Source organism: Cupressus sempervirens, chromosome 11, assembly GCF_028749045.1.
Source record: "Cupressus sempervirens isolate cs-2001-9-10 chromosome 11, ASM2874904v1, whole genome shotgun sequence".
Taxonomy (NCBI): Eukaryota; Viridiplantae; Streptophyta; class Pinopsida; order Cupressales; family Cupressaceae; genus Cupressus; species Cupressus sempervirens.
In genome coordinates, this window is record NC_143128.1 from 520619211 (window position 1) to 520645681 (window position 26471).

A 26471-nucleotide genomic window follows, 5' to 3' on the forward strand; every position below is an offset into this window, starting at 1 on the left:
TGTTGTTGTTAGAAACATTAGTCCAACAGTTAAAAACATTTATCTTCTTTAAACAAACTTAACCATTCAACCAAAGTAAACAACAACCATACAAAGATGCACATAGACAATTACACCAGATATGTTGACTAGGGAAACCCTTGATCAAAGGGAAAAACCCGATAAGAATGATGTCCAGAAGATGATGTACTAATATAAATATTCTTTGTTAGAGGATGGAACCTGTTAGGAGTCTATTACAACATTTAGTGCATAGAGTCCCTGTTAGGAGTTGTGTCGACCTTGTTAGGAGTTGTAGTACAATGTATGCAAGAAGAGCCCACTGCCCAAACATGCAATTTCAACTACAAGAAGAGCTCACTACTCAAACATGCAATTTACTATTATGTTATTCTTTCCTTTGTTCTATCAACCGAACCAATCACTATCATACCTTGTAGACCAGGTCACAAACCTCGGATCCAAATATCAAACCTCGAATCACTCAGCAAAACCTCGGCAATGAAGTTTCCTTCACTTTTTCTCTACTCTGCTCAACTTCGCATTCCGCTCTTGTGCTGCTTACAAATATCATCCTCATCCATCCACACATATATCATGATAAGGAAAATGCCCTTCCTTTATACCGAGTCCATAAAACAATTCCCTGAGTCAGCGGTTAGACCTTCTCAATTAATCATTATAGGACCACATTAAGAACACGTTACACTTAACAATAACATTAATCTTCCACCTTGCAACTTGAATAATTTTCCGTACACACGATATTAAGACGAGCGATCTTAGTCATGTCATCACCAACATGTCTTCTACACATCCTCAACCTCGATTCTCAAAATAAAAACTCTACTAAAAGATATAACAAGTTTACAAGAACAGGCCTCTGTAAACTCTATCTCAGAACAGACATCACCAAAACTTACATAACTTCTTCCAGACTTGTCATTTCTTCTTCCGACGTTAAATGCATATACTAGATACTCAAATGTATCTCTCATAACCTAAGATAGTTAGAATACTCAACTAGCCATCCATACCAACTCGATCTTTTCGTTGTTCTTTTGTCAGATACCACAGTAAACTGCTATGTTGACATCAATGACAAACTCAGTCATGAATGTAACATATCATCATGGTAACATATCTATAATACTCCCCCATAGGAATATCATCAGCATTCATCGCTCAACATAACCTCCATAGGCTTATTCTCGTCCTCTGTGTCCCCTCCCAAATCCACCTAATTTTGGCATCTTGTTCAAACATTCCCACATCCTCATCCTCCCCATCATAGCTTTCTTCCTCTTCCTCAACATAAGCCAAATCTTTCGTATCCTCATTCTCTGTGTCTTCAAAAGCTTCAGTTTCAGCTTCAAGGAATCTTAATTCCTCCACAGTAAATGACTTGTCCTTCTTCACATCTTTATTCTAATTTTATTCTTTTTCCAACAGAGTCGTTCCAACCTTCTCTCCACAAAGGTCGCCTCTTGGAATTTACCCATCCCCATAGTGTTCTTATCCTTACTTTCCTCATCCTCGGTTCCCTGCTTGTCGACATCAATGATGTCTTTTTCAATCTTGCTTCGTTTCAGGGTGGGGCCTTGACTATTCTAGGAAGAATTCTTCCTTTTAGAGGGAATTTCAAACAAAAGGAATTCTTCAAGGGATTTCTTAGGGTTGATTCTAGGGCTCGACAGAGCAGCATTGATCTCTTTTTGGGTCCCAAGATTAGGGTCTTCCTTGCTAGGGTTCATATCAAAGGTAGGACTAATTTCCTCAATTTTCACACTAGAGCTAGTTCCAACCAGCTCTTTCCCATGAATCAAGCTCCTACTAGAGGTTGGGTTATGAGCAAAAACATGATGGTGTAACACAAAGAAAAGCCCCTAATGCAGCGGCGGGTTGTCTCCATTGTCAATACTACCTTTTAAAGAAGAAACCAAAAAGAATGGGGAATTGATTTTCTCCCCATTACGAAGGAAATTCAACAAGGGGAAGTGGTAAGCATGATAAGGGTTAAATCTCCCTTCACACGTAAAATAATTCATAATCCAAATGCAAATAATAGCAAATGGGGGAGAGAGAGCAAGTCTATCATATCCATTGTTAGAATTCACTCATTCTGCCTTCTCATTGCCTCTGAAGAATTTTTTCCAATAGTTGTTGTATTTAGCCTAGCTCTTTCTTTCCACCCGATGGCCTTCGCATCTCAAACCAGTGGCCTTTGCAATTAACTTTGGGGTCACAGTAAACTGAATATTTATATTATTGTTAATGTTGTCTAATTGGTTATTAACTTATAAATAACCATAGAAACATGTCTCTTCATGAAACATGTCTCCTCTACTCATATTTACATACATTCCAATCTGCACTTGGAATACACAAAAATAATTGGGAGTGTTATTACATTTGCAGAGATCATTCCCCCAAGATGGTATCAGAGCTTAGCTGCAAACGTAAGAAAATAAGAATCAACAATAGAAGATATGAAATAGTTTAAAGAGCTACTGATAGCAATGGAAAATATTCAAAGAATAATAACCTTAACAATTGGCAATGCAAATTTTAGTCAAAATTACCAATTTTCTGCAAATGTTGATCAAGAATGTTGGCTCTGTGTTATCAATAGTGGTAGATCTAGGACTATTGTTCAACCATCTTAGATTGGAATCAGGTTGGATCAGAATGATCTTCGAACAACAATCTCCTTAGTTGCTAATTCGTGAAACGAATCCAATTCGGGCATGTGAATCAGATCTGTGGATTAGGAATTTTTTTTCCCAATTATGATTCGTGGAGGATTTGTGCATATATATATACATATACATATATATATACACACACTAAAAAATAAGAGAAATGTACATAATGATAATTCTAAAACTAAATCATTTCATAGTATGAATATATATTCTAGTATGCATCTATGAATCTAGTATACTTGATAATTGATCTATTTTCACGATTATAAAGAAAATCAACACATGCACATTAAATTACTGAAAGTGAAAGTTTGTAACATTCAAAATATAGATCATTAAACTTAAAGTTTGTAACATTATTTACTCATAAAAGAGTCAAGAGTCAAGACTAGAGTTTTTGATTTAATCATCAAATGGATTTTCAAGAAGATCCACATCAAAGGGGTATTGATGAGTTGCAAGTGCCATATCTGTATCACCAGAGGAACCCAAACCAGATCCACTAGTAGTAAAGGGGATGTGAACTCGTAATCCTCCTCCTCATTATCCGCATCAAGAAAAGTGGATCTAGCAAGATCCCAGATGGTCATATCTACAAGTGTCTCGAGTGCTACATCCCAAAGCTTTTCGGGGCCCTTCTTGTACTTAGGATCCTTCTGTGACAAGTGCAAATTGTTATGAATGAACACAAGGTCTTCTGCTTTTTATGCAGCCAACCGGTTGCGTTTGACTAAGTGGATAAAGGAGTAAGTACTCCAATTCTGCTCAGCTGCAGAAGAGCTGGCAACCTAAAGAGAAATTTAAAAAATATCAATACAAGAATCAAGATAAATTCAAAGAATTGAGAGTGGTAACTTTAAGCTTAAGAAATCAACTTTAGGTGTTAAATTTTACAAACTTACTTGGGATGGGATCTTTATGGCAAGAGGTTGGATGTGCATGAAGTTTTGCCCATGAAGGTACCACCATTTAATAGCATCCATCCTACTTTGGTCTGTTATAGAAATAGGGTGGAAATTATCACCTAAGATGAAGGCAGCAAATTCATTTCTCACAATTGCACCAATTTCTGGATCTTGGAATATTTTAGCTAGTGCCCTCTTATACGCATTTGCAACTGTTGCATCTCTAAATGGTAGCACTCTACCTAAAAGGCGAAGTATATTTGCACTATAGTACCTAGGGATAACGTAATACAAGTGAACATTGTTTACTGTACAGGGTAAAAGGATACTTATTGCATGTAGTATAGTAAGATATAACACAGAACAGATACTTTATTCATATACGCAATATGCACTTCAACGCTTACAATATGATTATGATGATTACAATTATGATCCAAAGTCCCTTTCGGACGATGTACATATACTTTCCCGAAGGGGTGACTCAACCATCACACGCCCGTTCGGATACTATTCTACCCATCGGCTACAATATAGAATTTACCGACAACATCGTCCCCCCAAGAAGTAAAGTCGTCTTCGGATGACAATTACAAAATTACCAAGACAAATTAACAAAATGGAATACATTAACTATGACTAACTATAACAGGATAGATCTTTTTCCTTCACATCACATTCACATTCCTCCTGTGCCTGCACCAACTGGTCTCGAAAAACACGTTGCATTTGTAGCCTTTATTAACACAATACTTTCTCCCTAGCCAATCTGACCTTGATAGCCACTCGTGTTGCCTTTTGTGCTTCCAACTCCTGGGTACACTGAGCCAAGTGTCGCTCTATTGCCTTCAATTGGATGATCAGCTCCTCTCGAGCTCTCTATGCATCCACCAAAACAGCCTCACGTCCAACACCTACTCCGAGTGCCTCAAAGCGTAGCACCCCTCTCGAAAGGCTTGCTCTAGTGCCCTCTCCACCTCTGGCATACAAACACTCCATGCCTGCAACAGCTCCAGGTCTCATCAACTGGTCACACTTCCCACGACTAATAACTGAACTAACTGGGGGTATAGAGGGCAACGCCCCCAGCGGGGTTGAGGGGTAGCGTCCATACTCTTTCTGCCAACCGCTTCTATTTTACTACCTGTTTATGTCTTTCCCTTCCCTTTGATATCATACGTTATTCATTGTGAACTGTTTTCATTTGTCATCATTTTTTTCTTTTTTAGAACCTTCCCTAGCAACGGCACCAAATGTGTACAGGGTAAAAGAATACTTATCGCATGTAGTATAGTAAGATATAACACAGAATAGATACATTATTCATATATGCAATATGCAATTCAACGCTTACAATATGATTATGATGATTACAATTACGATCCAAAGTCCCTTCCGAACGGTGTACATATACTTTCTCGAAAGGGTGATTCAACTGTCATGCGCCCGTTCGGATACTATTCTACCTATCGGCTACAATATAGAATTTACCGACAAACATTATCAAATATCAACAACACAAACATTGGATAACATAAGCACAAGCATTTGACAAGCACTAGAGTACCTCAAGGATAGAGCATATGTGAGGAGGTGCAAAGGTGTGGTCATCTTGTTCCATCGATAATGAACAATTGCTTCCACCTTTTTGTAAAAGGTGTCTAGAGGATCATTCTCCCTCCTGTGTATGTCCTAGGATATGAGATATAAATAATAATTATAATTAATGATTATGTCAATTTAGACTTTAATATCTAAATATCTCTCAAATAAACAATTGTAAAAGAGCGTAGAACTTACCATTTTACTCTTTTCCAACATAGTGTTCATGGAATAATAAATATCCCCAAGGCATGGCTCATCACTGTCTGCAAAGCGAAGCATTGCCATTATTGAATCAATATCTTCCAACACATAAGTCACAAGACCCCACCAATCCTCATCTAGTATCATTCTTCTCACATTTAAGGCCCTGGCTGTATTGGAATTCTTCCAAATGCTCCATTGCGGGCTAATGACCATCTATTTCAATGCTTCCTTTACCTTCACAAGTCATCTCAAGACGAATGTGTGAGGGGCAAAGCGGGTTTCAGCAACCTAAGAACATGTTAAACTCAAGTTAGTAATACATTTAAAAATTAAAACATGTTAATGTAAACAACAACAAAATATTATGGAATCCAATAATATATAATTGAATATTAAGTTTACAAATTTACCTTCAATAATTCCAAGTCTGAGAAACTCTCAAAAATTGCTTGCGACATGTAGTGATTTGTCACAAACATTTGAATCTCTTCAGTTTCCTCATATATCTTTTTCACCCAATCTATTTTGGTGCCAATTGATTTCATCACCAAATTGAGAGTGTGGATGGTGGATGGTGTCCAAAAGATATGATCATATCTAGACTCTACAATTATCCCTGCAGCCCTACAAACTTTTGCATTGTCTGTGATCACTTTAACAACATAATCAGGACCCATTGACTTTGTGGCATCAATGAGAATGCATTAAATAAAATATGAATCTTTCACTTGTCCTTCACAATCAACTGCCTTCAAGAACGTTGCCCCCTTAGGGCATACAGCAATAACATTGATCAATAGACGGTTTCTACAATCTTTCCACCCATCCGAAATAATAGACACCCGATTAAACCCAAGAATCTCGTATTGGTTGAAGTTCACCCTCTACAGATTTCCTCTCATCATGTAATATGGTAGTGTGCAACTTCTCATAACGAGGTGCTTTGTAACCAAGGGGTGCTTCATTTATTGCTTGCACCATCTCCCTAAAATAAAGTAATCTCGCAAAATTAAATGAAACACCATTTGCAATTAAACAACGCCCAATTTTGTGATCAGCAATATCTCTCAATTCATTTTAGAACACCCTATTTAGTGGGCCTCTCTTGTGGGTGAGTCGAGATGGTCAGCATCTTCATCATTTATAGTTAGCATAGGCAAAAAAGAAAGTGTTCTTGTGCTTGTTTGATTGGATGGCAGTGTTGGTGTATTTGTTCTTTTAGAAGCACCACGGTTTTCTTTTGCAACTGCTCTATCAACATCTTGTTTTTTTGCTAACGCTACTATTTGTGCAGCTGGTAATCCCTTCTTATTTGGCCCACTAACCTCACATGTTAATTCCTTCACCCACAGGGCCCAAGAAATGTAGTCTCAGTCGGGAATAGGAGCTTTTATATTGTACATTGCAATAATTACATTTCTATATGTATGACCCACCCCCCAAGACATTGTGTGATTCTTGTTGTGTGTCTCCATAAAGGAGACCCCTTATCAATTTTGAATTTTGGTGATCCAACCCCACCCACTGAGCCTTGACTACTCATTGTTCTATTCTTGCAATCGAGAAAAAAAAATGAAAGAAAATCATGCTTCAACACTTACACAAAAACTTGAAAATTTGGAAACTAGATATAAATTAATAATCTATGAAAGAACTAAAGAATATGGTTGAAATGCATACCTTAAACACTTCTTGCAAGGTATTTGGAGCTCCACAACCGATCTCCTTTGAATCCAAGCACTTAACTTCAAACTAGCAACTATGAGAGAGCAAAATGAGAGAGCAAATGAACTTGCATAGTGAATTAAAAGGTCGTTTTTAGGGTTTAGACCAAAAAAAAAACATTAAAAATTTGAGTTGGGCCCACTTTTTTTTCTTTTTGTTGCTTCCTTGGTCGTGGATTCCTGCGGATCCACGTTAGATCCTCGAGGATCTGGGCAAGATCAAGGAGCCCGCAAATCCACACACGGATCCAAATCCAGATCGGACCTAAATTCGGATCCAAACTCCAACACACAAATTTGGTAACTAAGACAATCTTTGGTTGCCAAATAATGTGACACTTTGAGATGTCTCATTACTGTGGAAGATGATCGAAATCCAATGTGCTTGATGTCTTCTACGTTGACTACAAGGTGGACCACTAGACATAGAGAAAGGTCAATGATTTGATGCAAATCCTCTCTCTACACTTGACTAAATGATATTGTTAAAACTAAAATTTGCACCGTATTAAACTAGACAAGTTTAACAATCTTGCCTAACATGGAATTCATTTCTGCATGTGGTGAATGCTTACCTAGAAATGAAACCTCCAGATTCTAGGCCGGCTCCTATTGGATAATCACTAATAACTCCAAAAAACTAACATAAACTTGTGGGGAAAAGGGATAGAAGTTACTAAAATGAACCTATGATGTTAAATTCTAAACTTGAGAACCAAGTGATACACCAAAATATGATATGAAAATTCAAATACTGGTAACTAGGAGGGATTACTAGCATATCTGAATGATTACAAAAACACTTCCTTTCTATATAGGTTTGCATAAATATTTTGTAATAAAGTTTGAAAATGAACCAGCATAAGGAGGAAAACAGATGCCTCTCTTATGAGCTTCACCTTTTAAAACATGAACTACAACCTGCAAACAAACATACTTTTCTGCAACTAGGTGTTTAGGTGAGACAAAGCAACATGGAAAAATGATGATTCACTAATTGCCTTTATCAAATCACCTGAAAATACACACAGAATTACAAAAAGAAGAGAAGGTTCAAATATGGATTTAGATAACATAAACTCAACCACTATCACTTGTATTTGATATTTCCAAAATGAGTTACAAATTTCTGCACAAAAATGCTAAGGACAAAATGTCACATGAGTCTCCTTTGCATAATCAGAACTCCCTCCAAAATCAAAGTTAAAAATACTAAATACAAACCCCTTAGGGTCGAATCTATGAAAAATGCCTCTGAAAAAGGAGCCATAATCACTGAAAAATGATGATTCACCTTTGAAAAAGGTCCACTAAGCCATAAAGAGACTTATGACTCACTAAAACTGCCCTCAAAAGACTCAAAATGTCATTAAATGGCCTCAAACTGCCAAGACAAAGTTAAAATTCGACCCACAGTCTTGGAATGACTCAAAATCTCCAAAATGCTCTCTCCATGACTTTAAATGATGTTATTAAGTCTTTGAAAACAATAATTCCTAAGACTTAGTATTATAAACAAATGTCACTTATATCTGTGAATAAGTCTATCACCTCCATTTGGCATAAAAGAAAACAAAATAGCAAAATATTATATGGCTTATAATGGTACCATTAATATTTGCTTTTACAAGAAGACTTATACAAACTAAAAGAGCTATCAACATGGTTTATAAATAAAATGTGACAACACTTAGTTTATTACTTCCAAAACCTAATAACACATCTTCAATTTAAACTTTGGCAAATAAATAAAATCCCATCTTAATCCCCGAACTTCAAAATTTATGAAACCCAATTTGGGAGCAGTATAACTCCAAATCGTAACCCTAAAATTTATTCATTTGTGTATTGAAGAAGTTCTGGAGAGCTTGTGAAAGATCGCGGCTAGGGTTTGGAAGCCACCATGAGGTCTGCATTTTGTCCTTCTTGCTGGGCACGTTTTCATTGAAGCTGCCATTTTGCATTTCATTAAACCCGTGACTGAAAGCCGCCTCTGTTGAAGGTAATATATCTATCTTTTACCACTTATCCAGTCACTATTTTGAAGCCGTGTTTGGAATTGAAGAGTTTTGAATCCGCCATGACTGGATTTGTTGTTCATTTACTTGTTGGGCATATATATTTGCTTATCATTTGATGCTATGACTATTGGCAGTCATATCATTTTGGTTTTTTTTTTTTTTTACTATGCAAGCTAAGACTTCGCAAAGATTTTCGAGTTGCAAAAAAAAATCACTTGTATTTGGTTCTTGGCTGCTGAAGTCGCTATTAAAAAAGAGTAATATTCTTCAGTTTCAACTTGCTGAAGCTCATTTTGAGCCGCCATGGTTTAAAGGTTATCTTGGCGAATATTTGTCATTTGTGACTTTATTTCCACTGTGTATTTTCCCTTGGCTGCCATTGTGATTAGAATACCTGGAGTTTTAGCTGCCATGTTTGGAAAGACAATAGAAAAGTTTGTATCTTGCATTTCTTCTCTACTATTGGAAATATGGGTTTTCCCTCTTTTAATATGAAACTTTCTCCCAACTTATTGTCTTCAAATACGAGCTCAATATGTTGCACATTCCTTGACCGCTATTGGAGATGTTTTGAGCAGTGGTAATATCTGTGATTTTTTCTGTATTTCAGCATAGACACCATTTTCATTTATGAAGTGAAGCCGCCATATATGGTTTTGCTCTGTTAGTTCCATCACTTCTTTTTGCATTTTCTCTTCTTGTTGTAAATGGTAACTTCCATATTTGAAGGTAATATATCTGGTTTTTCTCTGTTGTTGTTAATATACTGGGCACATTCAATTCAAAACCTTCACTATTAGGGAATGTGTTGCTAGCTTGATGTATCCTACAAACCTCTGCCCTTACTGATACAACCAGCACTGCTGATTTTGTTGCTTTTGCTATGACCATTTGATATCATCTCAAATTGTTAAAGAGTGGACACAAACTTTTAATGATGAGCTGCAATGACATCATCTCTTCTGGCATATCTGCTGTTTAGAGCCGCCATATAAGGTAATATATCTGTTTGTTTTGATTTACTACTGTGCATTTTTTGTATAATAATGTTGTGACCCCTGTAGCATTTAAATCTTGGGATTTGCTGCTAATAATCACTTTTCGTTTTGTCATTTCAACCTCCTTTAGCTGCTACTAAAAAGCTCCCTGTAGCTTTTTCCTTGACAATTCTTATGAAAAGAAAACAAAGTTTTATATGCTGTTCAGTCATATGCTTTGTTCATTTCTGTAATCTTATGCAATGTTGTTCAGAAGCAATCTCTGTAAGTAGCTGATAATGCTTTTTGAAGTGCATATGTGAAAATCTTTGTAATTCTATCAGGCTGAAACTTGTGAACTTGTATAGAATAATAAGGATTTCTTTCTTGTATCCTGTAGCAAGTTACTTGCTTGTATCATTTATGAGGTTCCAGCACGGGCTCGTGACACCCATAAATGACTTCTATTTTCTTTGAAAAGCTTACTGCAAAATATCTTTCAACTTGATATTTAGTGTAGCTTAATTTCTTTTATAACAGAGTGCATCAATAGATAGGATATGTGTAGTGGTAGCTTAGTTAGGATATGCAGTCATTGCTTAGATCCTTCCGAATCTAATATCATTTTTCTTTCAGTTTTGCAGTTGCTAAAGAACTCAGGGGCTTGGAGCTGGATGAAGAACAACACCATGGAACTCATAACCAGTCAAAGCAAAAAAGGCAATGACTAGTTATCTCTAACCTCATTTCTTATTTTTAAAACATATTCTATCTGTTTATGTATTCCTTTGTGCATATGAAAGTTAGTAAGCTATACTCACAGCTTGTGTGAGATCTTTTCCTTTCAGCATTTCAATTCATTTCACTCTTTTGTAAATATCAGTTGTATATTCGAAAATGAATAATACAAGGACATTTCTATTTCTTTGTAAATATAAAATGAAAAGTGTTTTTTCAGCAAAATGCAAAATCTGAATTTTTTAGAACTGAATTTTAACATGAGTTAAAATTAAGTAATAGATACATGTGATCTGCTTATAGTGTTCGTTGGATTATGCTAGATCGATTACTTGATTCATAGAGGCAAATCCATACTCAAGATGTTCGTTGCAGATCATTCACAGTGGCATATTGTGGAAGATTGACAAAGGTGGCAAGGAGTTTAGCAAATCAAAGATGTTGGCTGCTCAAGCTTGGCCTACGTGGAAAGGAGCCGAGTTAAGTATGAGGACTCATGTTGTCAGCCAAAGATCGTGTGTTACTATGAATGGTGTATGGTGATACCACTGAGATTATTGGAGCTGCATATGAGATAAATGATGCCCACGTAGTGAGTGAGATAGGCGGTCACTACACCAAATTAGAACAGCGAGATCTACAATGAATATCAATTGGAAAGTATACACCCTCACCCTCAATGTATACTTTGAAACAAGGGATTATGCCCGATGGAAATAGACCATAGAAAAGAACAACACTTTTCCACGTTAGCAAGACATCAAACTAATAGCACACTGTCAGCAATGAATTTAGGGAGGAAGAAATAGTATTGGGAATGGAAAGAATAAAGATCGGCCATATTATGCATTGAATTTATAAGGTGGTATCGGATCTTTCTTTGTGAAACACAAATGGCACTCAGAATGACCCAAACATTTATCCCGTGAAAAATGTCAGACATTTTTGGGTCCAAAAGCTATCCACCAAATATGGGAATCACCATAGATCTTGCCCATCCTACTGGAATAAATGAAAGCTTAATAAGAATGAATACGTCTACCGTGAACCAAAAAAAAGAAAAGAAAGAAAGAGTTGTACGAGTGTGCAGCTCTGTTCCCGGAAGCACTTCTTTTGATTGCGATGGCATGTTAGTGAATACAAAACATTAAAACAGTTTTCAAGTGTTGATCGAATCTGCAAATATAATAAATATTTAAGAAAAGATGAATGTTATTCATAGAGAATGCATAAAGCATCCACCAAACGGTCCTTATTTGTTCATGTGCGATGAAAACTGGAGGTATTATTGAACTTACGAACATCATCACTGGGTCTAGGCGGCGACAGTGCATGCAATTAGTTTACATGCAGGATATAATTCTGACTTCTCAACAATTACATGCAGCAGTGGAAACTCTTTTGATCATTGAACACAACGACAAGAACCATTGCACTCCCCGCTGCAGTAGTATACTCAAGAAGGAATAATATTGCTAATATATTAGCTTTGACATCGAAAGAAGACTGGAAACGTGTTGATAACCCTATCACGTGGATGACTTGGTATACGATGCGAAAGTTTCATGTTTACACACATTGGTGAATCCATGTATAATATTTTATTCAGCAAAGGATATCAAAACAATAGTTCATCAGGCTCCTATCTTTCGAACATTTCTAATCTTGCTCATCAGCGAGAACAATATGCAAAGTCAGAGTTGGTTTATACCGAGACGATATTGGGTGCAGCAGTAATTTTGCATCGGAGATATTATTTGATACATGTGTACAGCCGCATAGCGTAATAACTAAGAGAATAATTTTAAAACTGTAATTGTTTGTTTATGTTAACCAAAACCGACGATAGTTGGAAGGAATACATAAAAGTAGCTGATCTGTTTACAACCGAAACACCAATTTTTATGCCGGTGAAAATCTATATATATGTGCCTTGTTTGAATGAATGGATGTGTGAGTGAGCCAATTTTAAATATCCAAAAGAGAATGTTATCGATATTGAAAATGATTGTGTAGAATGAGGAATTCATTTCTGAGACTATCAGAATCTCTGATTCAGCAAGTAATACGTGCAAAAGAAATTAATTTGAAAAGATCAAGCAGTACGGGTTCTTCAGCAAAAGAGGGGCATGTAGAGGCTGAGTAACATATACATGGGCAAAGGGTCAAATTGTCACAGCTAATTCAATTGTGTTCATGTCTCAAAGAATAATGAATCTTACTGTTACTGATAGTCATGTTTCCAGTTTATAACACCTTCAAATGAGTCCATAGCACAAGGGTAGCTCTACAACCTATGGGAGCAATCAAACTAGGCAATAATCCTGAAATATTGGACTGAGATATTCAATTTATACCAGAGATTCCTGTCCTTTTAACAAGGTTTACTGCAACCTTGTCTCCAGCGGAGTTGTCATTTTGTTGGTGTTTTAAAACGCCGTGTTTCAAAAACCTAGTGATGAGAACGGAATACATCTAGGGGCAGCTAATTCCCATATTCAACATACTCATTCCGACACCAGGGCCAACTATAAGGCTATACCCTTCTACTTCAGGCTCTGCAAAACCTAGGCGGGTGGACCTCTGATTTTTTATATGGTACCAGTGTCAAAGCATACAACTGAATCTATATAACAGATAAAAACCCCTAAATCTTCTATGCTTATGCAAAAAACATAGACATGAGATAGCTAATAGCATGACCTATGAACTTGACAAGCTAAGCGAGGGTAACACTTTTCAGCTCTTCAACATAAAAGGGAAATGAATTTGATTAATATGTTGAGTTTCAACATAACCAAGTATGAACAACAACAAACATGCAATCTCCAAGTTGATCAGTTCCTTATCCATTGGGCATAAACTAAGTCAGAACATACACATGGATACCCAAAATATACTCATATACTCAGATATCTGATCTATCTATTCACCTTGCAAATAGACATCTATCTTCAAAACGAAACTCATACTTACCGAATCCTTTCATGATCCCTGCAATTCTGTCAATGTATATCAAGCAATATACTTAGGTCCTTGACCCAATAGCAAGATACACAAAGGTATACAACTTCAAGGCCAAGTTGCATCTGGACAATATGCACTCTGTACATATATCACAAAAAATTACAAACCCATAAAAGAGGAGACAAGTTTCAGATTGAAATTTTCAATAAAGCTTTATATTAATTTCCTTGAAACCAATATATCATATGTATGCAAAAATTCAGGAAATACACAATAGAAGACTGTGTTATCTAATTGCTTATAAGAAATTGCATTGTTGTCCATATAGAGAAAATACTGAGAACGGTGGTCTCACAATAGTAAAACTGGAACCAACCTTGTGGTATCACAGTAATAAAAATTGGAACCCCTTTAGAAAGAGAAAAAAAGATATTATAAAGAATGGAAGAATTCCAAGATCAAATCTGATGCTGCCATGTGTCCCCTTGAAACTCTTCCATCTGCTACTGAAGAACAACTCTCTTCTAACCGAAAATCAAATCCCATCATTATGCGCACAACAAACTTGCAAAAATATCTCATCAAAATGACAGAAAACCCTCTTAGAAAGAAAATCAAATTTGTTGCACGCAAAATCACCCCATAAATGACAGAAGGTGGCGGATATGAATGCTCTAGAGAGTAGATACATAACCATGGCCATAGAAAAATATATTTTGCATTTATCAGACATGGGAAACACCAAGAAGTGGTTGTGAATGATCAAAAATCACTCACCACTAATAAATCACAGTGTTGCGAAACTTTGCCTTATTCTACCTGAAAATCGAATAGTAATTTCTGCCACCTCAGTCAAATCCCATTTGACTGCCTAACGAGAGCCATGTCTCATCATCTAATAGGCTGGACTCGTCACCTTGTCACTTTATCGCAACCTCGCAATTGTATTTCCTTGTTGACCATGTTGACCTGCGATATTGCGAAGACCATTCTAACGCTTATCACTACTACACAATGGCTTTCTACCTTTCATCAATTCTAGCTGTGACCATGCGAAAATGCTAATTTAACTATTTCACAGCTTCGCTACCACTTTTCTTCATTTACTACATGGGCTTGCAAAACTGCGGTCTTTTGATTTGAACCTTTATCGCAACATCGCAACTATCAATCACTTTGATTTACTAACTCTTGCGATCAAGTGATGCCCTTTTTACTAACTATTTCGCACCTTCGCTGCAGCTTAGGTCTTAACATTTTTTATACTTGCGAAGCTACGACAACTTTGATCTTTACCTTGTTCGCTTCCTCGGGACCACTAGATAAGATGCTCATTCTAGCCATGCGATGTTGCGCTGACCATTTTCTTTAACACTTATTTCTTCTCGCAACATCACAACTTAACATTATAACAACAAATGAAGTCATGCGAAGATGCGATGGTCACTTTAACTATAACATTTATCCTCATTCGCAGGCTCACAACTGCAATCCACAACTGCAACTCCTGACTTGCGAAGATGCGCTCTCAAGCTTTTCGCTGCTTCGCAATGCTAACCATAGTTCAGCAATAACTCTATTCGATGCATAGGCCTTAACTGTTGTAATTAACCCTGATCGCACAGTTGCAACTTAAAAATCGACTGCCTATCTAATTTCATTCAATGGAGTGATGTCGAATGAACCTTAATTGCTTTTATTGAACAGGCAATTCCTTCAAAAACCTAAACATTAACTTGCCACTTGATCTTGCGAAGCTGTGAACCACTGCATACTGACCTTGATTGCGCCTTCGCCACTGTTTATCCCTTAGCAATTGTCTTGCCTGCGATCACACTAAAAAGCTTATTTCTATTATTTCACAACATAGCCACTTATCTTCTAAACTGTTGTTCTTGAGCTGTGATGTTGCGCTTTCCACTTTTTCGTCTCTTCATTGCGAAGCCGCGCTGAACTGATGATAGACCATTTAGCTCCTTCACATCATTCAACAAGGTTAGTGGTCTTTAAGCAGCGATGTGCTCAAGACAATTTCGCGGGATCACAACTTGAAAATCATAAAGGCAAGACTATATAATATGAAAAGAAATTAGGGATATCTACGTATATTCAACATTTTTCATATATCCCTACTTGCATGTCAACTATGACTATTTCAACAAAATACATGACATGACCATTGCTAGGGTTTTGTTCATAAGATAGACAAATATTTTCGGAAAACCTTAGCAGTCTAGATACAGTTCTTTCTAATTTTCACAGGGTATTTCATATTTTCTTGGCTAGGTGAAAATTAGGCCAACACATACTACAAAGAGCTATTTGCCTTGATCTTTTCCTCTGTGTCTGGGGATGTTCTTGCACGAAAAGATACTTGAACAAGCTACCAAATATTTTGCAGAACTTTATCTCATGACTTCAATTCATCTTATGCTTCAGTCAAACTTTTGATAACCTTGATCGCATTGATTCAGAGAGAGTCTAACACTTCATCAGAGACAACCTTGTATGAGGAGGTTAGAATGCTGATATTAGGTTCAGAGAGAGTCTAACATTTCATTAGAAGCAACCTTGGACGGAAAATGTCAACAAATTGAGAGGGAGAAGTTTGAGGCGAAATTCCTTGTAATACATTCTTCTCTATATAAGAGAAGTTTTGAGGTGAAAACCTTTGTTCCACCCTCTAGGAACAGCTCTAGTGGATCCACCCACTAACATGGTTCATGGCAGATATCACGTGAGTTACTACATGATTCTATTGGAAAACATCATGAGAGATGATGATCTTTCATTGATGTGTTTGTGAGGTCACTATGATAAGGTGGCGATCTTAACAATGGCTTGACATGTTATCATGATGGACTTCATTCAATTGCTGTCCCAAAGTGTATCGGAGATCATGATAATGAACATATCATGATAGACTACATTAAGTTGTTGTCCCAATGAGACAGAGATCATGATAACAAACGTATCATGATAGATTACATTAAGTTGTCTCGCAATGTGTCGGAGATCATGATACTTGTCATGATGGAATACATTAAGTTGTTATATCATGACATCTTGATTACTTTTCATAATGGAATACATTAAGTTGTTGTCCCCAAGATCATGATTGTTATCTGATAGACTACGTTCAGTTGTTGTCTCGGAGTGCGTCGGAGATTACGTAACACATATCCTCCTAAGATATAACATATTCTTTTGGTAGGCATTACGAACTTGATGCCAGTGCACACACCAAGAAAATATAAGCATGACGACTATCATATGGTTGATATTCTTAGTTGAATCATATTGTTGATGATATTGAAAAATAGCATCTAATTTTGGTGAGTATGATTTGATATCATTAAATATGTCATTCCTAAGAATTTCATATTGAGATGATAACTCTATATATGCTTGAGAGTAAAATGTGTTCTATATCAATCCTTCTTAGCTAAGAGGGAGTGTCAATGTTGTAGCTTCAATTGGATTGAATTGACCTAGAGATAATTATTTTATGGTTATTGGTTAATCATCAATTAAAGAAACTTTTTTTTGTGTGTTATTAACTTTTAAATAACCATAGAGACATGTCTCCTCTACTCATATTTATATACATTCTAATCTACACTTGGAACACAGAAATAATCAGGACTATTATTACATTTGTAGAGATCATTTCCCCCAACAAATTATTCTCTACAATTTACAGGTTGAACTCTATATTTTATTTGCTCTCAATGTGAAAATGTCATTTATTTATTTATTTATTTATTAAAGTAATTTTTGACTGTTTTTCTTCAAGTTTTTTTACACGTCTTATTAAATCTGAGTTATCTCAGATTTTTCAAAGAATCATACTTCTCTGGTTTGCTGATTTTTTCCCAAAATAATTTATGCTTCTGTGGTTGAAACAACAAACATCAATTTAGAGCCTCGAAAACTCCAGTTTACAACTAAAATATTGATAAATGTTTTGGAGCAATATGTATTATGAATACATGAATTTTTTCTCTTATTGTATTATTCTTTTAAAAAGAGACAAAATCTCCTAATCTAGTAACAATAGCAATTTGGACTAATGGCACACTAATTGCCATTTGCTTTTGTTTTGTCTGGATTTGACAAAACCTCCATATGCTAACCATCTTCGTTCCTTATCAGAATTAAGATATTTGTAGTTAATCAGCAAACAGAGGCATTATTTTGATAGTAGTACAAAACTCAAGATTTAAGCAAATAGAAGCTTGATTTACAGATTCATAGCCCATTTCTGAATCAAAATCCCTTTCTATTTTCTTTAGAATGTTTTCCATTAGTAGGAAAAATTAGAAAGAGAACAAAAACAGGAAATCAGCCTAAAACATGAAATGTAAAGCTGACTTTTTAAGTCCCCGGCTCACCAACACACTTATTGGGTGCACAAGATTCCACTTACAAGAAATGTGAAACTTCTTAGTTTAACCTATATATTGTTCAAAGTTTGTATCCCTTAGGCTTCATGATACAAGAGCATCCTAGGGTTTTTAGCATTACTGCATGCTGGAGGTATTTTGGCTAGGTGTTGTGGATTCGGTCACCAAACAATGGTGCTCGGTCTCTGAAGGGTGTATTTGTGGCTGAGGAGCTTAGTCATTGAAGGGGCTTGATCGTTGAAGGAGCTCAGAAAATACAAATCACTCGGCATTCACTCCAGTGCTCGGCATGTGTTGATTGCTCAGCCCTCTCTGTGTGCTTGGTGTATGTTGGTTGCTTGGCATTCTCTGTGTGCTTGGCATGTATTGGTTGCTCGGCATGCATTGGGAGCTCGGCAATGTTTGTGGTTTGGCTAATGCTCGGCTTGGTTTATATAACGCTTGGTTTGGTCTTGGTTCCTGTAGTGTCGAGTTGTTTGTGAGCCAACTTTGAGTATTTAATTCGTGTTGTAGCCAACTTGTGCCTCAACATATATTTAATGTAAGGGTTTTAATTTAATTTGTAATGAACTAGACCAACTTTTGGCTTAGTTGGGTATAAATAGAGGGTCTTGTGGAATCTTTTAGTAATCATCATCCATTTTGGAGAAGAGGATGTGAACTTTGAAGAGCTAGCAGTTGCGGCTTGAAAACTAGGAGACTGCTTGGTGGGCTTGCGAGCACAAGTTAAGATTTCCTTGGGATTTTCTTCCAAGGTGTAGATCTGGACTAGCTAGGATTAGTGTTGGGATTGGATATTGAGGAATCTTGTAGAACTGTTATTGTAATTGTTGTTGTATTTGGCCCTAACCCGGAAGGCCTTACGGCCAGGCATATTGCATGTAAATAGTTATATCTATGAATAAAGAGTTGTGATTTGGTATCAAATCTTGCATTGTTGTTGTGTAGTTATTTGCAGGGATCCAATTAACCTCCAATATGGGTACACTCGGATTCTCACTGCATCGGGTGGTATCAGAGCAAAGGTTTTCCTGAGTGTGTAGATAGATCGCCGAAGCTGAGGCAGTTTGCACCAGGACTTGAGTGAAGGCTGGAAGAGAAGGTTAATCTAGTAGAGTTGATTGATCTTTTGGATTTATGGATCTATTGCTTAGGGTTTGCGAAAACCTTGGAAAATGCCTCCAAGAAGATTGGACCCTAGGGCGATTGATGATCTTAGTGATGTTGTAGAAGAAAGGATCTCAAAGAAGGTTAGAGCAGATTTTAGATTTGAGATGGAGGAGGTTAAAGCCAGTTTCAGATCTAAGATGGCGTTGATGAAAAGTGACATGATTGCTGAAATTGTGAGTGCTATTGGTGGTGTATGTCGGCATGTGGGTACTGAAGATGGTTATGAGGAAGTTGCTGAAGACTTTGAAATTGTTGGATCAAATGGTGAGGACAGAATTGATCGTGTGGAGAGACCTGTTGGAACTAGGGTTGGTCAATTTGCTAGACCTGGATCTCAGTTGAGGCTAAAGCATAAGATGGAAATTTTTAATTTCTCAGGTACTTTGACTCCTAAAGACCTAATTGATTGGATTGATGAATTGGAAGACTACTTTGAGCTTGAGGATATTGGAGATTTGCTTAGAGTGAGGTTGGCACAAACTAAGTTGAAAGGACATGCTGCTCTTTGGTGGAAAGAACTACAAAGAGAGAAAGAAGAGGAAGGTGAGATGAAGATCACTAGATGGAGATTGATAGTGACTAAGTTGAAGGCTAAGCTCATTCCTGTTGATTATGAACTTGAGTTGTTTAAGAGGTTGCAGAATCTGAAACAAAAAGATATGTCAGTGAAAGATTATACCGAGGAGTTCTACGAGTTGACTATTCACTCTAGGCACAGAGAATTGTCAAAGGAGAAGGTAGCTCGGTACATTAATGGTTTGAGATTCAATATTCAGGATGAGGTTGGTATGCTGAATATTTCTTCGGTTGAGGATGCTTATCAGTATGCCCTGAAGGCAAAAGATAAGTTGAAGAGGAAAAGTCAAGGTAATGCTAGAGGAAAGGAAAAGCAAGATAGCTCGGCAAAGGCTAAACCGAGTGCATAAGGTGAACCAAAATCTGTCAATTAGAAAAGGAGGACAACTGGAGGTGAGTTTAGAGTAATTATTTCAGATGTGGTGAAGAAGGGCATAGATCATTTAAATGTCCTCATGGTAGAAGAGTTGTTGTTATTGTGAATGAGGTTGTAGTCCAAGGCAGTCAGCCTGAGCAAGGAGATAGTTTACTAGCTCGGCAAGTACTGGTTGGTCAAAGGACACTGGAATCTTGTTAGAGAACTAAATTGTTCAGGACTTGTTGTAAGTCAGGTGGTAAAGTCTACAAGGTGATTGTGGATGGTGGTAGTATTGATAACCTTGTTGCTCAGGAGATGGTTCAGAAACTTGGTTTGAAGAGAATGAGACATCCTTATCCTTATAGGACTGGTTGGTTGCAAGGTGAGCCTACTTTGGAAGTGAGGGAGCAATGCTTTGTTGATTTCCAGATTAGACAGTATAAGGATCGAGTGTAGTGTGATGTTGTGAACATGAACAGTTGTCATGTGTTGCTTGGTAGACCTTGGCAGTATGATTGCAAGGTTGTGCATGATTGTGTAAAGAATATGTTTACTATTGTGAAAGATTGCAAGAAGTGTTCCCTAATTCCTTTGCAGAATGAAGAACTCAATAGGAGGAACCTGAGTATTGGTAGCCGAGTTGAGTTGAAGGATTCTGAGAGGGTTGAAGATCAACATGGAAAGCAGACTTGTGGCACACCTAGGATGGATGTGAAGAAGTAGAAGAAGGGAAAGAGTGTGCAAGTTGAAGACTTGGAGGATATGTATGTGAAGAATCAGTTTGGAATTTACGTACTAAATCCCAGAAGATGTTCTTCAAGCTATTGAAAACATCTTTTCGAACCTGAGGTGTCTAATGCAGGAGCATCCTAGCATTTTTAGCAATCCTAGATGTTGGAGGGATTTTGGCTAGGTGTTGTGGACTCGGTCACCAAACAGTGGTGCTCAGTCGCTAAAGGTTGTAGTTGTGGCCAAGGAGCTCGATCATTGAAGGAGCTTGATCATTGAAGGAGCTCGGCAAATACAGATTGCTCAACATTCACTGCAATGCTCAGCATGTGTTGGTTGCTTAGCACTCTCTATGTGCTTGGCGTGTGGTGGTTGCTCGACACTCTCTGTGTGCTCGCTCAACATGCACTGGGAGCTCGGCAATGCTTGTGGTCTGGCTGATGCTCGGCTTGGTTTCTCTAACACTCAATCTGGTCTTGGTTCCTGTAGGTGCCGAGTTGTCTGTGAGCCCACTTTGGGTATTTAATTTCTATTGTAACTGACTTGTGGCTCAACATATATTTAATGTAAGGGTTTTAATTTAATTTGTAATGAACTGGGCTGACTTGTGGCTTAGTTGGGTATAAGTAGGGGGTCTTGTGGAGTCTTTTAGTAATTATCATCCATCTTGGAGAAGAGGATGTGAACTTTGAAGAGCTAGTAGTTGCGGCTTGAAAACTAGGAGATTGCTTAGTGAGCTTGCAAGCACAAGTTAAGATTTCATTGGGGTTTTCTTCCAGAGTGTAGATTTGGACTAGCTGGGATTAGTGTTTGGATTGGATCTTGAGGGATCTTGCAAAACTATTATTGTAATTGCTATTGTATTTGGCCCTAACCCAGAAGGCCTTACAGCCAGGCATATTGCATGTAAACAGATATATCTATGAATAAAGAGTTGTGATTTGGTGTCAGAGCTTGCATTGTTGTTGTGTTTCCGCTATGTGGTTATTTGCAAGGATCCAGTTTACCACCAGTAGGGGTACCCTTGGATTCTCGCTGCATCACTTCAATCTTGTGAACAGATGCAAGCGGAAACTGCACCATGCTTTAACCATGGATCATCAAAAAAGCATATCTAATACCTGCAAGGCATGACTGAATTCATGACTGGAGGATATTATGAAGAAGTGACAAAACTTCAACTGATGGAGATGAGCAGTAAAAACCATGTTAATGTAGGGCACAAAATACTTTTAGTCGAGAATGAAGGTGTTGACTTCCACTCGTTTAATACACTACAATAAACATAAACAAAAAAATTGCTTGTTAAATCTTGGGTCTACCCTCAGTTCAGGTAGATTGGTACAGTCCAGCTTACACTCAAGTTTGATCATGAAGTTGAAACTTAAAGAGTACAAAATTTTAAGAATGCACGGTAAATGGAAAGAAACACACTTATTGGCCTCTACAAGAAGAATGTTGTCAGCCAAATTGGAGTCTGAATTGGGAATGACCTAAAACCAAACTCTATCCGTACCTTTATGATCTGCTATTCCTAAAAATATTTCAACATAAATAACGCCCACATATTCCTCTTAATTTTTACTTAACGGATCGTGTGGAATGTTTGCTAGTGTAGTGGATGAGAGTACACAAAATTCGATCAAGCTGTTACTAAAAACCCACAATACCCTTTCATTGAAACCCATTGGACTCGGAATAAAAGATTAATGTCTGTAGCAATGTGCCCTAAAACTATTCGTAAAATCATTAAAATCGTCAACTGCTCTGAAAAATATCTTGTTTTGACAGTTTTAGGAAAGTAGCCCAAATTTGTGTTTAACATTTGTAACAAGAAACAATTTTAAAATCTAATCGCGGAATTGAGTTTCTCTCCATGACGTATGCACAACTAATAATTGTTAATTATTTTTAAAAGTATGTAATAGTGTATAGAGAAATAAGGAAATACACCTGTTGCCTCTTCCATCTGACAGAAGAGAGAGCATCCACCAGCCCCTGAACACTCTCCAGCAGACACACCAGCTCTGGTCCCTCTCCTCCTCCTCCATCTGTACTTTGTGTGGGTGAACCTGTATCCATCTCTTTTCAGTATTTCTTCTCAACGGCCTTGACAGTGAACGCGTTCCTTAAATCCGCAACAAATTGACGTTTACTGATCACAACTATTTGACTACCAGTTCTACTAGCTGTTACAAAAATATTTCTGCATCGTTCCCGCCATGTTCGTGTGTCGATGCAAGCACAACTTTATGTATGAACTACGCGATTGTCATTGTCTAGTTCATAATTTGCCCAAAGCAAAACGAGGGAAAAAATGAATTGGAAGTTCTTTAGTGATGGATATGGATCAGTATATTTCACTTGTTTTTATTCTCTTTCTTTAAACAAGTGCCACACAGGAGTGGCTTGGTATTTGTCTTTATTTGTACTTGCCTTAATTTTAAATTTTAATAAATTTATTATAATATATAAAATATTTAAAGGCAAAAGTTTACAACGCAACAGTAACTTGTGAGCCTTTCATGTAGGAGGTTTTAGATGTAGGAAGTTTTAGGTTTGAATCTACTTTCGCTTAACATATAATAATAATTAATTTCAACAAATAATAATTAATCTAAGTTTCGACCGTTTACCGATCAAAATATATATATTTATTTATTTATTCATATTTATTTAAAATAATAAAAATATTTTTAAAATATAAAGCTACCAAAACAAAGGGTTTTTGAAATATAAAGCGAGCAAAATAAGGGGGTCGGCCCTTAACCCCCTTACAAAAATAGCTGGTAACCAACACACTACCAGCAAGCACCTACAGAAGTAACAAAGGGCAAAATAATAAAAATGTTATACAGCTATAGTTTTGATAATTATAGTAATAAAGAATTTTAACAATAATTATATAAATAATTATCAATTGTATATTATAAAGAATAATTTATTTAAATCTTAATTTTATTTTTATTTGTAAATATATCTATTGATATATATTTTTATTGCATATAGATATATTTTACTATTATATTTTAAAGAAATTATAACATCCAAATAATAATATTTTTATAATAATAATATAACATAATATTTCTTACAATGTTATCTACTATAAAAGTATATATTATTGTTTAACATTTTTATATATAAGAAATTTGGTCCAAGAAATGGATTCATCCAATCAAATTATAGAAAAATATTTTGTAAAAATTATTAAGTTAAAAATCTTGCATCTATCATATACACAATTTATTAATTTTATAATAAAACTTAAAACTGGTTACATAGAAACGAAAAAAGTTTTTAAAGAGTGTTCATATATATATCTTTTGAGATGTTCTTCAATGTTGTATACTTTATGATGTGATGTAATTGTAATGAGTTCTAAAATGAATGATTATATGATAGAAGATTGAGGATTGTATATTTTTTCTATTATGAAGATGTTTTTTTTATTATAGATCTTGACCCTTGATTTGAAAGCTAGGAGTCTAATTTATCTAATCTTCATCAAATAAATATATTTTTATTAGTTCTAAAATGAATGATTCAAATGTGTTTAAGTAAGAATTTCATTTAAATTTGAATGTAAGTGTGAAACTCAACATAAAAGAAGGATTTTACCAAATGAAATGTAGCTCCAGATTAGATCACATTCACATTGATAATTAAAGAAGGATTTTAGCAAATGAAATGTATGCTCCAAATTAGATCGCATTCACATTGATAGTTAGAAAAGGTGAGACGCATAAACACAATGAATTAAAAATGTTCTAACCAAAATGCATTATTTCTTAATGATGAGTGGATACATGTTTGTCGATGATTGAACATACGTTACACACTTTCATGGCATATGCTTACTCCAAGTCAGATGAAGAAATTATATTTTTCTATATTAATTTACACATTTTAATGGAATATGTGAATGTTTGAGATTTCATGGTTGATTAGAAGTTTTCTTCTTATTCTTTATTGAGTAGATGTCAAGAGGTGGAACCTATTTTCATAGTGTTATTATTTAACTCTAGAGTTATCGTATTTAATTAGATACTTCTTGATTGTATTTAATTTAGCTAATAGGCTATTTGTGGGAACTTTGTTACTGAAAATGGAACCTATTTTCATAGTATTATTATTTAACTCTAGAGTTGTCGTATTTAATTAGATTTTTTTTATTGTATTTAATTTAGCCGATAGGCTATTTGTGGGAATTTTATTACTGAAAATTGAATTGTTGACAGAAAAGTTGTCTGTTGGCCGAAAAATTTGTTTGTTTGACTACAAAATTGTAAATCCTTCCCATTAATTATTTACCGACCAGTTTTTATCTAACTTCACTTTTAACTCTTATTTTGATATTTATTAGTCTCCAATTTTAACTATTCTTTTTCTTTTTCCATTTATTTTTAAAAATAATTATTTGTGATCTCCACATTAACTCATGTTGTGATCTCTATTTATTTAACTTTTGATTTTTATAATTTATTTAAATTTAATTTTTTTAATTATTTAAATCTATTTTTTATATTAGTTTACTTTTTCTTTTAATATTGTTTTTAAGTTTCTATATGTTATTTAGTCAATAAATATTTATTATAGACATTGCTATTTTTTCATATATATATATATATAATCTCTTACTAATTTTTCATAATAGATTTTTTGGTGGGATTTTTTTAGATGATGTTTTCTTCATATTTGATCAATTGAATTTATATAAATAATATTTATTAATCTATTTAAAATATTTTAGCAAATTTTTATTTTTATTTCTGCTCCATAAATGGCCTAAGCCTTATATTATATTAGAAAAATGAATAATTTATAGAATTCTTCATTCAAATGGGCACTGGTAGGAAAGAACGGAGTAAGAAAACCTCTAGTCTTGCCCGAGACCAAAGTCCTATAACGTATAGAAGTTAAAAGGGGCATACCCCAATGTGAATTTGAGAACTAATTATTAATTGTATCACATAAGTCTTGTCAACTGACAAGCGAATAATAATCAGGTGGATAGGATCAACAAGCTCGATAAAAGATGAGAGCGCAACCAAGATAAATGCAACATTGGCCAAAAGAAGATATTTGTCCTCTAACAAATAGGTCTAACTTCCACAAGGGAATTAGTAGCAAGAGTTAGTGGAAAAAAAAACCTCAAAAGGAGAGAATCAAAGAAAACAATATACTCAACACCCTTACTAACTATAGCCAATTATCCATATTTCAAATCTAATTTTTAACCTTGATTATCCATTAATAATCTGAGGATTAATAAGCCATTGATATAATACTGATATTTTTTATTTTTTATTTTTTTGGTGTTGATACATCTGCCTATTGTTTAGCTTAATTTAAATATTTTATAGTTTTAAGTTCACTTTATTTA

The 26471-nt window shown here is 35.7% G+C and overlaps 1 protein-coding gene across 2 annotated transcripts in view; it reads right to left on the reverse strand.

Annotated features, from left to right (window-relative positions):
• LOC149530649 (PCNA domain-containing protein) overlaps positions 1-23540 on the reverse strand; it is a 124375-nt gene extending 100835 nt beyond the window's left edge. The window contains exon 1 of one of the 2 annotated variants that reach the window (XM_089810342.1): positions 23039-23540. In XM_089810342.1, the coding sequence (XP_089666468.1) occupies positions 23039-23167 (129 nt within the window). In that variant the 5' untranslated portion in view covers positions 23168-23540. The remainder of the gene's footprint in view (positions 1-23038) is intronic. The other variant, XM_089810343.1, reaches the window with a different exon arrangement.
• Between the last annotated feature and the right edge of the window lie 2931 nt (positions 23541-26471).